Below are 12762 nucleotides of genomic sequence, written 5' to 3'. Positions count from 1 at the left end.
ACATTCTTCTCTTTTCCTCTTTTTTGGCACATGTTCTGATTTTTTTCGCCTGCTTTCCCTCCCAGGACGCCATGCAGTACGCTTCGGAGTCCAAAGACACTGAGCTGGCGGAAGAGTTGTTGCAGTGGTTCCTGCAGGAGGGCAAGAGGGAGTGTTTCGGGGCCTGCCTCTTCACCTGCTATGACCTCCTCCGGCCAGATGTTGTCCTGGAGACGGCCTGGAGGCACAATATCATGGATTTTGCCATGCCTTACTTCATCCAGGTCATGAAGGAGTATTTGAGCAAGGTAAGGAGGGCCTCGGAGCCCACCCAGCCACCCCAATAAATAAGAGGCCTCCCTGCTGGTTGCTTGCCGTGCTGTTTCCCCATGAACAAAATCAGTTGTGTGTTATGTGTGCGACTAACCCCTGCGTTGTGCTTCTTGGAGCGTCAGTCTCTGTCCTCGTTGGCACTTGTTCTTCTTGAGACTTTTCCCCCTGATCAGTAAGACATGGCACAAGAGGAAAAGGGAATGGGAGGGAGGAGGGGAAAGCAAGCTTGAGCACAAGTTTTTCAAGTCACCGTTTTTATAACATAGTTAAATAGGTTCTGGCTGTGTTGATAAAGAGCAGTCCCTCCCAGGAAGCAGCCCCAGATCAGGTCCAGGACCAGAGCAGGTGACGCCGTGTAATCAGCCACAACTTCTACCATTGCTGAGCTTGGAGGTTGGGCCTGGAATTGGAGCCCCCTGATCAGTCTAGCATTGGTCTCGCAAGACCAATTCCTGCAGGTTGGAAGCCACTTTTGGGGGTACTCTTTCCGTAAGACTTAAATCCACGAAGGATTGAACGCCGTGTTTCCCGCATATGCTGGCATTTGCAATTACTGTGATGCAACCAGATCTTTGCAATTCCTCCTTACGTGAGCTGACATCCCGGTGCAGAAGTATGTACCAAGCCAGAAAGGGTCTGTTTCTATCATCCACTGTGGATCTTCTTCAGGGGTGGTCGGAAACTTTGCCCACTCAGGAACAATCTGTCCAGCAACGAGTGCTGCAGTCCCCGCTAGGTGATCTGCTCTTTGCCATATTGACCACCTCCCTTGTTGGTCAAGCTATGAAAATGGGTTTCTGGTCTTCTTGACTGAGCCCAAGTGATGCTTTCAAAGAGGTATCTCTTGAGCGGCTGGCTTTCCACTTGCTTGTTGCAGCACCAGCTGAAAACTTGAGTGTTTCAGGAGTTCCAAAAGGTTTTGGGCGATCTCAGCAATCCTTTCGCTGAAAGAATGGTGCCTTGATGACCCCAGCCAGCTCATGTTCCCAGCAGTTGCCCTTCCTAGATCTAGGCAGTCTGAATTCTCTCTCCATCCCCCAACTCCCAAGCAGCACTCCTGTGTTTATGGAAAGGTGCATTTGAGTGACCGCTCTGTGCAAAAGATTTATCCAGAAGCTTGTAGTGCTTGCCGCAATAGCTCTCGATTAAAAACAGGGAAAGTTGCTCAGTAGCCGTATAATCGTTTAAATGGGAGTATTTTATTTTAGTTATTGAATTTATATCCCACACTTTCCTCCAAAGGAGTCCAGGGCGGCAAATGTATCAATGCTAAAACAATAAACCTTTTTAAAAACGGTTTAGAATAACCTTCCGAAAACAGTTAAAACTCCTGGAAGCGTATTCCTGCTGCTCCTGAAAGTGTGAGAAAACTGGGTGACCAAGGCTGAGCTTAGGTGGTTCTGTGTATGCTAGGATGTGAACTATTTAGACTGGATCCCAGCCCTAGCCCACAAGGCTCTGTTCCTTTCAGAAACACAGGGTCACAGGTCAAAAAAGGACTTGAACCCAGCATGCATGACTTAAGGAAGAAATAATTTTGGTGGCGGCAGCAGTAACCTTGTTCCTTTAACCTGGGGGCAGTGATCTCAGCATAGCAACATCCTGCACTCATTTGCACTCTGTACATTGTGTATAACCTGGCCTGGCCTTGGAATCGGAAGCCCGACTTGGCTTTCAGCAGCAGATAACTTCCAATATGTTTTTGGTTTTTTTTTTAAGGTTTTAACTCCCCTCCCCCCCCCCTTCTTTGCTCTTTGCTTAATCTACCTTTAAAAGAAAAAGAAATGCTCTATGATGGAGTGAGTTTTTTTCCTCTAAGCTGCACCTTCTGAATTCCTTTGCAGGTTGATACAATAAAGGAAAAGGTGAAAGTTGATTCTTTTCCATCTTTAAGTCTGGAGGCCTAAGTCTAAGGATATATATCTGCATGAGTTTCCCCCCTCTTCCCCCCCTCGTTCCTCCCTTTACTACACTGCTGCTACTGCTTTCTGCCCGCCAGCCCCTTGAACAGAAATCTCACTAAAGCCTCTGCAAATTAAAACCATAGTCATTAGCTGTAGGAGCAACCAGTAGACACTAATTGGCTAATAGACTCTCCCAGGAAGGTTGGATGCAATCAGTTGGATCACAGTTTGAAGAGAGACCACAAGGCCCTGGGAACCTGCTCCCCAAGAAACATTTCAAAATAAATTGCCCTGCAGGTGGCGGCAAATCATTTTAGTGGTGCCACCCTCTCACCCCCCCCCCCCCCGGAGAGTATCAGGGTGGCAATCTGGGTTCCTCTCATTTAATGCAATATCTTTTTTGCCTCCTTGGAAAGGACTGTGATCCAACACCTGATCCCCGAGTCTTACTAATGTGTCTCGCTGAAAGTAGGCAAAACCAAAGAATGCTCCAGCTAGCTGCTTAAAGACTGGTGTTTTTTTTCTTACCTTCAACTCAGCGTCCAGTTTTCCCACTTCCAGCCGGCTCTCCTTCCAGCCCAAGGCTCGTTCCCTGAGCCAAAGCCCTCTTGGTTTAAACCCTTCTCACCTTTATAAAAAAAAAACAACTCCTCCCAGACGTTCTCAGCATTTCCTTTAAACCAGAATTGATGCTCAAAGAACTTCCTTTCCCAGAAGTTAAACCCCTTTCCGTTTGGCTGGTGGGTTTGAGGGGATGCTAAAAGGCCATTTCCAAAAAGTCTGCAAATCAGACACTGATTTAAAGCTGCCGCCTCTTCCTTTTTTGATCACACCCCCTGCGGCAGCTTCTGGAACCTGTTGCAGATCTGTGCCTTATAACGCTCTCCCTAAAAGTCCTTCAGCAGCTAGCAAGTCGAGTCGGTTGAAAAAAAAACACAAAAGTGTGGTGTGAAAAAAGGTTAATGAACTGCAGTGTTTTGCTTTCTTGAACTGAGCATGTTCAACAGTCATTGTGATGTTACATCTCACTTTCCCCTGAAGCTGCAAAGCGCATTGCTGTGGGTGATGGGGAGGGGTGGGGGGTGGGGTGCTGCGTGCCGTGAACTTTTTTGGGGAGGTGGGGGCGGGAAAGGGAGCCTTGTCTGGCCGCCATCTTTCCAACCTCACTCCCCTGCTTCAGTTCTTTTGCCTTTTTTCCATGATCACACACATGGCACCAAAAATATATAGATAAATATATATAAAACATTGACCGCATGTGATTTCTTTATTTTTTACTCTTTCTCCCCCCTCTGCAGCTTTATCGCAGTCTCCGTGGAAAAGCCTTTCTTTTTAAAAAAATGCAGTTCTGTGCACTTAACGAAATCTATCAGCAGGGAGTGTCCAATAGTTTGGTTTTTGTGTAAAGAGCAGCTTCTCTCCCCCCTCCCTCTTTTTTTAACAAGTTTGCAGAGTATATTCTAAACCCTTGTGTTTAGTAAGAGCCACTTGAGTAGAGTTTAAAATTTATTTTTAATGGACAGGGTTTTTTTTTGTGTTTTTGTTTTTTTTTTAACGGTCTGGTCCGGAAACTGACCTGGGCCTTGTGGAGACTCTGCCTCTTCTGCTTAGCTTGCATTTCTCTGTCTGGATCTTTGCTTCGGTAACCTCACACAATCCCAAGCTTATTCTGGTTCTTCCTCATTGCCGCAAGCTTCCCAGCAGGAGCAGTGTTGACTTTTGCAGGGGTAACACGATCTGCCCAGAGAGCAGGCTATGAACCTTGAGAAAGGTTGACTGGATGCTCTCGTTTGCCTCTTCCCCCCCCCCCTCCACATTTGTTCCCCCCGCCCCCTTGTGTGTTCTCCTAACCTCCCTTGTGTTTCGTCGGGAAGCCAACCAGGGGGTGTGGGGGAAACTGCATTCCTGACCCTATTACTCTAGAGGTGGATTCCAGCCCAGCGATAGTGGCTCTGCCCTTCCACCACGGCTGGAGGTAGCCATGCTTCTGAATATCACTTGCTGGGAACCGCAGGACAGTAGAGGGCTCTTGTGCTTGAATCCTGCTTGTGGCTTTCCCAATGGCATCTGGTCGGCCACAGTGAGAACAAGATGCTGGACTAGGTGGGCCATTAGCTTGACCCTGTAGGGCCTAAGTTCTTAGCAGTCTTAACAGTAAGGAGAGGGCCGTAGCTCAGTAGCAAATTGCTTGCTTGGCATGTAGAACCTGTTCCCAGCATTCCCCAGAAACCAGAAAGGATCAGGTAGCGACAGGTGAGGATAAGATCTCTCCGGCCTAAGGCCTTTGAAAGCGTCTGCCGGTCAGAGGAGGCAATGTGTGCTCAGATGGACATTCAGTTTGACCTGTTAGAAGGCATCTTCCTCAGGTCCAAGGGTAACTTCCAGATCATAGAAGTTAGTCTTGTAATTTGTGGCATTGGAGTTAGGATCCACCCATTATAATCCTTCTGCAACCCACCTACAACACGCTGATTTGTGGGAGGTTCTGCTGTGATCCTTTGGATGCTGAACAAAAAATGTCTCCATCCTGGGCACCTCATTCAGGTTGGGGTGAGGTGGGAGGGCGCTGAACCTTCCTCCAACCTGGCACAGTTCCAGTGCTCTGCTGTGTCTCCCCCCACACTTCATAAAGGTTGTTTTCTCCTGTATATGACCAGCCTCTGCCAACCTGAGTGCCCACCAGGTGTTTTGTACTCCCAACTCGCATCCTGCTGGCCGGGGCTGGTAGGAGTTGTAGTCCCTTAGAACCCAAGGAGCATCACGTTGTCAAAGGCAGCCATAGGTTATGGAGAAGCAAGAAGCTTGGGTGGCAGACAAACGTCCTCCAGTCTTGCTTTTTAACAAATGGTTGCAACCCTGTTCTTTTTAAAGAGACGCGCCTGTGCTTCTCGTGTCACTCAAACCTGTGCCACAGTAGTAAGAGTCCAGGTGGGGCCTGTAGAGGCTCAATAGACAGGTATCGCAGGTCATGTTGCAAGCTGCGGATGTGGCAAATCGGTTGGATGGCAGTGTGACAAATTGCCTAGAAACCTATTACTGGATGTGGTCATTTGATCCCCCTAGTGCAGCTTCTAGAGACAATGAGCCTGACAGGTCCAGCCTAGGCTTGGGGAATGAATAACTGGGAAAACCACTTGGCGGTAGGTGTCAGGCTTTCCCCTCCATTCTGAAGGTTTATCAGCAGAACCTCCTTGACGTCTTTTCTCCAAACTGCTGTCCAATGTAGTTGAGGCGGTCTTTGTAAGAGTCCCAACGTTAACTCCACGCCCCCCAGCCCCCGAAACCTCATTTTGGGAGCGACCTCGTTTCTCTGACTGCGTTCCATGCCCCTTGAAGGCTTTTCCACTTCTCTGCCAGAAAACAAAACGGGAGTTGAGATTCTGCAGCTCAGCCTTGCCTGATTTCTTTGGGGTTCTTCTGTCTTCCTAGGTGGACAAGCTGGACGCCTCAGAGTCTCTGAGGAAAGAGGAAGAGCAGGCAACGGAAACACAGCCCATTGTTTATGGTAACGACCTGCGGCTTAATGTGCAGTTGGGTGGATGAAATGGGCACGCTTTGCAGCAGCTAGTTCTAAAACGGGACTTAAGGAAGTTGGGCAGCTGGCAGCCAGAGGCCATATTCTTTTGGCCCCTGGGCCTGAAGTTCCCTGCCCTGGTACAGTGTGTTTCTGGAAGATACCTAGAGCTTCCATGTTGAGTTTATTCTAATCAAATAAACTTATTTGTAGGGTACTGAGCAGATTTAAATTTAAAACTTTGCTATTAATGAAGATTGCTATTAATGAAGATTGCAGATTACAAGATTGCAGGAAAGAGGGGCAATTTTCAGGAGGGGCATCCCCTCTCTGAAGGTGCTAGGGCTGGGCGATACTTGGTTTTCAACATTGTGATACACCAGCAGCTAAATACCGGTACAGTGGTACCTCGGTTTTTGAATGCAATCCGTTCCAGAAGATGGTTCGACTTCCAAAACATTCAAAAACCGAGGCACAAAGGGTGGTCTGCCAATTCAGTAGAGAACATCGTGAAAAACAACAGATACACACAGTGGAAGCCGTTCCAACTTCCGAGGTGTGTTTGAAAACGGAAGCATTTATTCCTGGGTTTCTGTCGTTCGAAAACCGAAGCGTTCAACAACGGAGACGTCCAAAAGCCAAGGTTTCACTGTATATGCTGATAATTCACGATGGCTGGAATTGATGGCAGTTTCCTTGAAGGGCTGCCTTGCCCCAACTATGCTCACTCAGCCCTTTCACAAGCGCCACTTTGAGCGCTTTCCACACTTGTGAGAGAAAAACCCCCTTTCAGTCTGGCAGCATCTATATTGTGGAACTCCTTGCCTGTCTACATAAGGCAAGGCACCCTCACTAGGCATAATACACAATACTGTATATAAAGCCTTCTATTTCAGCAAGTCTACAGACATATAATTTAGAAGCCAGGAATGCTGCAGCTTCAGAACAGTGCTTGCTTTTTGTAAACCGTTTTGAGTTGGCAGTTCTCATTAAACAAATGAAATAAAAATTAATTGTAGGGGATCTCATGCTGTGTCCCCTTTTATGAACATGGATTGAATGGAGCGCCGACTCTTTCACTAACCGTTCTTCCTCTTCCCACTTCATTTCCCCCCTAGGTCAGCCCCAGCTGATGTTGACGGCTGGGCCCAGCGTCGCAGTCCCCCCACAAGCACCTTTTGGCTACGGCTACACTGCCCCTCCCTATGGGCAGCCTCAGCCCGGTTTCGGATACACCATGTAAGAAAAGCAAGTCTGTTTGGAGCTAGCATCGATTTGCTGTTGAAACTCCACCGTCCCACTTCAGCTCGACAGGGAAAAAGCTTTGTGCCCCTTATAACCTTTACTTTATGAAGGACTGTATTTTTGTTTCTCTCCCCGTCCCCAGCGCAAACCTTTTCAGTCCCACTTAAGCATAATCCTCCTTTTTTCCACATTCCATGTCACTTAGAAAGGACTTTTTTTTTCCTTTCCAAATGGGAATATTTGAGTGGGCTTTTCCCCCCTTTTTGGTTTCTTTTTTTTTGCAAGACTTGCTTCTTGACATTAAACCCCGGTCTCTTTGTGACTCTTCCAATTTGCACTCTGTAAACGTTTAAACTCTACTATCGAATCTAAAGTTCAGTGTATGTGAGCAGCTTTACAAATATGTACCGTCTTATCTAAGGGGAAAAAATGCATTTAAAAGTCTCGTCGTATATTCTGAAGAGGGGGGGTGGCGGTGGCAGAAAAGCTTAAACCAAGAGAAGGATTTGTATTTGGGAGTTAGAACACTAAACCGGCATCTCCTACCCCGCTTGGATTGCTTAGCTCTTTAAAAATAAAAGACATGAGTACAGACAACCTTTCCTGAATTTAAAAAACAACAGCGGCAAACCTAGTAGAGTTCCCCCCCTTTTTAACCTATGCAGGTTTCCAGTTTAGTCTTAGAGAAAATGCTAGTGTGTGTTCACTCCATACGTAAACGGATGATGACCCTTCTGTCGTGCTACTGTATACCCTGTGCTTTTCTTGTGGGGACCATTTTTTTATTATTTTCCATTGAGGAACAAGGAGGGAGCACCATGAATCCAAGTGTGCGTGTACTTGACCTAACCCTGCCCTGCGGTTTGTGTATGTTGGATATTGTGGTGTTCAAGATCAATATTTTTTTCCTGAGTGTACAGAAGAGAGAAGGGGGGAAAAGAGAGAGAGAGAGAGAGAAAAAAAATTCAAACAGAAGAGCAGGAGGGGGGGAAAGAAAACCAATTGCTGTTCAATTTTTTTGTTTGTGCAATTTAAAAATGACTCGAATTGGAAAAATAATAATAAATTACTGGACTGTGGACATGCTCTATGGTAGTTTTTCAGTATGCATCTCTCTTCAAGCTCCTTTTTACGATGTATGTGCTCGGTTGAAAAGCGAAACACGGAAAAGTTGGTGCTTTTCAAGGTCAAACGGGAGAGGGGACCAGCAACTTAGCAAAAATACCAAATTGTTACTATGGAGACCAGACTATATTGGCAGGTGACTTTGCACTGAAGAGATTATGTGTGAGAGAGAGACAGAGATGTGTGTGAGGCAGATGTTTGGGGACTATATACTGGAATAAGGGGAGAGATGATAGCACTTTTCAACAGGTGGCTGCAGCTGGGCCAACGACAGCGTCTTTTAACCAGGTGATGAAAACCTCTTTAGGGTTGTAGTTTTTGAGTGTTTCCAGTTAAATCTGACAAAAAATTAAAAAAAATAAAAAGATCATGTTATAGGTATGTTAAGTTGCCTTAATATATTTAGCTTCAAAATAAAATTGACTTCAATGTTCAAACACTCTTCGAATTACTGTCATGTTTGCATGTACAAAATGATGAACCCAGCCGCTGGAGGAAGACCAGACTTGCTTGGCAAGGCTGGCTGGCTTGGAAGAGTCCAGTTTCTGCCTGCACATGGTGGGGTGGTGCATGTGACCAAACCACCTAGCAACTTGCTGGGCTGTCCTGGATTGGGTCTTCTCTAGGTCCTGGAGCAGACATTTAGGAGGAGTGGGTGCTGACGAGAATCAAAGCAACACGTGTCTGTTTTACTGCAATATAGGTAACAATCTGGCTTTTGCCATTTTAAAAGCGACAAGAGTAAATAAAGCCTGATATAGCCACTTACAAAACGCCTACAGGGTTCTCAGTGCAGCGGCTACGAGAACAGACTACAAAAAATAAGCTGCCTGTATTACATGTTTTCCCTACAACAAATCCATTTTGGTGATCTTAACCAGTATCAGTCCACCCAAACTCCTCCTGTCTGTACCAGAGCTGCAAGCCTGCCTTTTTGTTGTAAAGGTCACTTGAGTGTGCCTTGATTACTCTTAAAAAACAACACCTTGCCATAGGTATGTTTTCAACTAAGTTCTCAGACCCATTAAAGTTAACAGGCATGGTTAACTTCCCTCCATTACTTTCTATGGCTCTACTCAGCAGAACTTAAGGCAGATACAACCAGCCAGATCCAGTTCCTCACCCCGCTTTACTCAAAAGTAGATTTATCTTAAGATTATTTGCTAGCTGTTCTACACAACAACCATGTTGATGTTGTCATGTTGATACAGCTTCCCTCCAAGAAGTGGCTGAAGTAGACAATCCTTTGAAAACACACACTGCAATTCTCAGGTTCTCTAGCAAGCAAAGATTAAGTCAGTCTCTGTGTTCTGTATGAATAGAACCACACATAATTTTTGGAAGCATGTTTTGCTGAGCATCTCCTATATTAAAATGTACAAAGCAGCAACGTCCCCCCTCAAAAGAACAATTGCCCACCACCTTGAACTCCACCATAAAGAATACAAATCCATCATATCCTTAATAGATTTTATGCTTAAAATAAGACACTTCTTCCATACTGTGCCATAAGAGTGGTGTCTGAGCTTCCCCCAGAGCCTCACCTGAAGCTTAGAGTGTGCCTTGGCTGATTTAAGTATTAAGACTAGCAGTTTTTGGACTCTAGGTCCCATTATCCCAAATTAGAGTGACCAATGGTTAGAAAAAGTGGGAGTTGAGAATCCAACATCTGGTGAACCACAAGTTCCCCACCTCTGCTAGACCAGTGATGGTAGGAATCTACCATCTTTGTCTATCTCTGCTTTAAGCAACCCACATAAAATATGCATCAGATAGCACTAAAAACAGACATAAAATTATGAAAATATATTGGACATCAGAGAGGTGTTAAAAACTGTTGCACAAAATTATGCAACTTACAGACTGCTCTGCAAATAAAGTATGCTGGGGAATTTTAAACAAGGAATGAAATTAAAATTCTGCAACACACAGAAACACTTGTTTTGGGCTGTTGGATGAAATGTCCACCAGAGGGCAGCACCTGCTCAGGTTTCTCCATCCTTTTATAAACAGGCATTGATCACAGGCTGCGAAGGTGCAATCACAACATGCCACTTACATGCTGTTGCATCACTTGTGCTCTTGCATAGATATTTCAAGGAGCAGCAGTTGCTAACCGAACAGCTCTGTTTTTGAAGTTGCTCTGCTTATTCCCCCATGGGCACCTGAAAGGCTGCAACCTAGAGGCATTTAAATGCAGGTAGTCTATATCACAGACCTGCGGCCTTTCCCTTAGAAACGAAGCAAGATTCTAGTCCTCATGGGTCCATATAAAAAGACTTTAATTCTGAATCTGAGTCAGACCATTGGCCCTCTAGCTATGGATGTCCTCTAGCTATGGATGTCTTTAAAAAAGCAAGTTTATAGCATTTGTAGAACTTGAGATATGAGGCAAAATGTATAGACACTATTCTCATTTGGGAATGGAGAAGGGTTAGGGTTAGAAGCTACCCTCTCCATCATTCCAGGGCTCTACTTTATACACACACACACACATATACGGGGGGGGGGGAGTTCTGTCACACACACACACACACACACACACCACACACACGGCAGTACTGTCTAGTATGCTGACATGTAGTGACTCCATGATTTCAAACTGATTGATGGTGAAACTGTCTACCCTTGAGCTGCTGCCATCCAATGGAAGTGGCAAGATGGAATAATTAAGAGTTTGGCTTTTGTGGGTACTTTTTAAATCAAAGGCTAACAAGCTTATTTTGGCTCAAATTTCATCATGGACTAAATCCCATTTTGGCAGAGGCATGAAGTGAAATCTCAGTTGGAAGGTATTATAAAAGGGGGCAATTGTAAGGTGGAACTTCAGTAGCAACAAAATGCAAACATTGCAGTTAGTGATAATCAGAGCTAAGTGTACGTGAAATTGGTGCAGCATTCTTACACCAGCACATTGATCTTGTACTCAGCACTGCTGAGATGGTGTTTTGTTTTAAAAAAGGAGAACTTTAATTGATTTCCAATAATACAATGAGGCAGAGTCACTTGCAAGAAACTATCATAGCAAAGTTATCCTGGCCTTTGTGGCTAATTAACTCGTTAGGGTGTCCCTGGAGATAATACAGATAGTTTTGGATTCATAGTCACAGTATTAGTATTTTCCCAAGTAACAGCTGTACATTTAACTGCAGGGGGGGGGGGGGAGTTGCACTGCTACATCCTACCCTACTGCCAGTTTAAAGGCTAACTCCACCCTTGATTCAGCTCTGCCTGCATGGTTGAATAAATCCTCTTTCATGCCAAAAAAGCAACTTGCTTTTCTGGCTTGAGCACATGAGCCAGGCAAGTACAGTGACTTAATGTGCTTTATGTGTTAACTCTTAATGTTCCTCTTCTGGGCATAGATTAGCGGAGATGTGTCTGACAAGGCCTTTTCTAGAGTGACACCCCATATCTGAAACACCGTTTCCCACTAATTCCAGCTGACACTATATTAGCCAGTGAAAACCTGCCTGTTTGTCCAGATGTTTGAGTGTTCCTGCTTGATCTCTGTATTTTTTATATATAAATTTTGGTTTTAGGTTAAGATGGTTTTTACTGTATTGTATACCAGATAGTGATTGCTTGGGTGTCAGAGAAAGAACTAAGCTGAAATCCCCTTGTAGGAAAGCATGTGGCCCTTGGAAGCCTCCCTAAGAGGGAATGTGGCCCTTAGGCTGGAAAAGCGCCCACCACCATTGCCTTAGGGCTGCCAGTTCCCAAATCATGCCACAATGGGATCAGTCAGGCCTTGAAAACTTATTCCACCATGTTGGGAAGTTAGGGCCCTCCTAGCAGTCAGGGAACAACAGTCCTGGTCTATGGCTCTGGTTGCTCTCCATGCTCTGTTGCTAAAGATCCACTCACAAGTCACTTAACACAGAATCGCTGCTAAGCCCCCAAAGGTTAAGAACCTGCAGTTTTCCCTTGCCTGCATTTTACTAATTCAAAGGGCTGTTCTAATGGGTGAAAAAAGGCAAGTTAAAAAATCTTGTCCAGCTACAAGCAGCAGAGGTGCTGCTACTGCTTCATTGAAATAGAAGACTTAGCTAACAGATGGATTTTGTTTTGTCATGAAGGCTTGATCCGCTGCTAGACAGCAACAAAAAATGTGGCCCTTCAGGCCTCTCCATCTGGCCCTTGGAACTCTCCCCAGGCCACACACCAAAAGTTTTTGCTTGGCTGGAATATCCTTGAACTCTTTTCAGATCATACTTAGGCATATGTGAATGACAACTAAAGAACTCTGTAGGATGCCCACCTTCTACATTCCTCACCACAGATTTGAGTCTTTAAAACAAGGGTGGTCTGGCTACCTGTGGCTGACCAGAGGTTCCTACGCTACAACTCCCATCATCCCAAACCACTGGTTGTGCTGGCTGAGGCGGATGGGAGTCTGAGTCCAGAAAAACGTAAGGAGTGACAAGTTCCTCATCCCAGGAACAATGTCCATATTCCTAACAACTGTCCCTTCAGACCGACCATTTTCATAGAGCCAATTCTGTATTTTAAAAATAAATCCACAAAGACTGCCCCAGAGAACCAGGTTTCACCCTGTACTTACTATACATGCCCTTAATTTTTTCCTCCTATCAACAATTTCCTAGGACAGTAAGTTCAAGGATCATGTTTCACCAGCTGACAACAAAGAAGTAGAGCGTG

General features: G+C 45.3%; 1 protein-coding gene across 2 annotated transcripts in view; it reads left to right on the top strand.

The window, feature by feature from the left end:
• The window catches only part of CLTC (clathrin heavy chain), a 75055-nt gene extending 66515 nt beyond the window's left edge, over window positions 1-8540 (top strand). Inside the window, exons 30-33 of one of the 2 annotated variants that reach the window (XM_028708314.2) lie at window positions 66-287; window positions 2157-2177; window positions 5646-5721; window positions 6849-8540. In XM_028708314.2, the coding sequence (XP_028564147.1) occupies window positions 66-287; window positions 2157-2177; window positions 5646-5721; window positions 6849-6973 (444 nt within the window). In that variant the 3' untranslated portion in view covers window positions 6974-8540. The remainder of the gene's footprint in view (window positions 1-65; window positions 288-2156; window positions 2178-5645; window positions 5722-6848) is intronic. The other variant, XM_028708316.2, reaches the window with a different exon arrangement.
• The last annotated feature ends 4222 nt before the right edge of the window (window positions 8541-12762 follow it).

This window comes from Podarcis muralis, chromosome 15 (genome assembly GCF_964188315.1).
Source record: "Podarcis muralis chromosome 15, rPodMur119.hap1.1, whole genome shotgun sequence".
NCBI classification, from domain to species: Eukaryota; Metazoa; Chordata; class Lepidosauria; order Squamata; family Lacertidae; genus Podarcis; species Podarcis muralis.
Note: the sequence above shows the minus strand (reverse complement) of the source record. Positions and strands in the feature narration are given on the sequence as shown.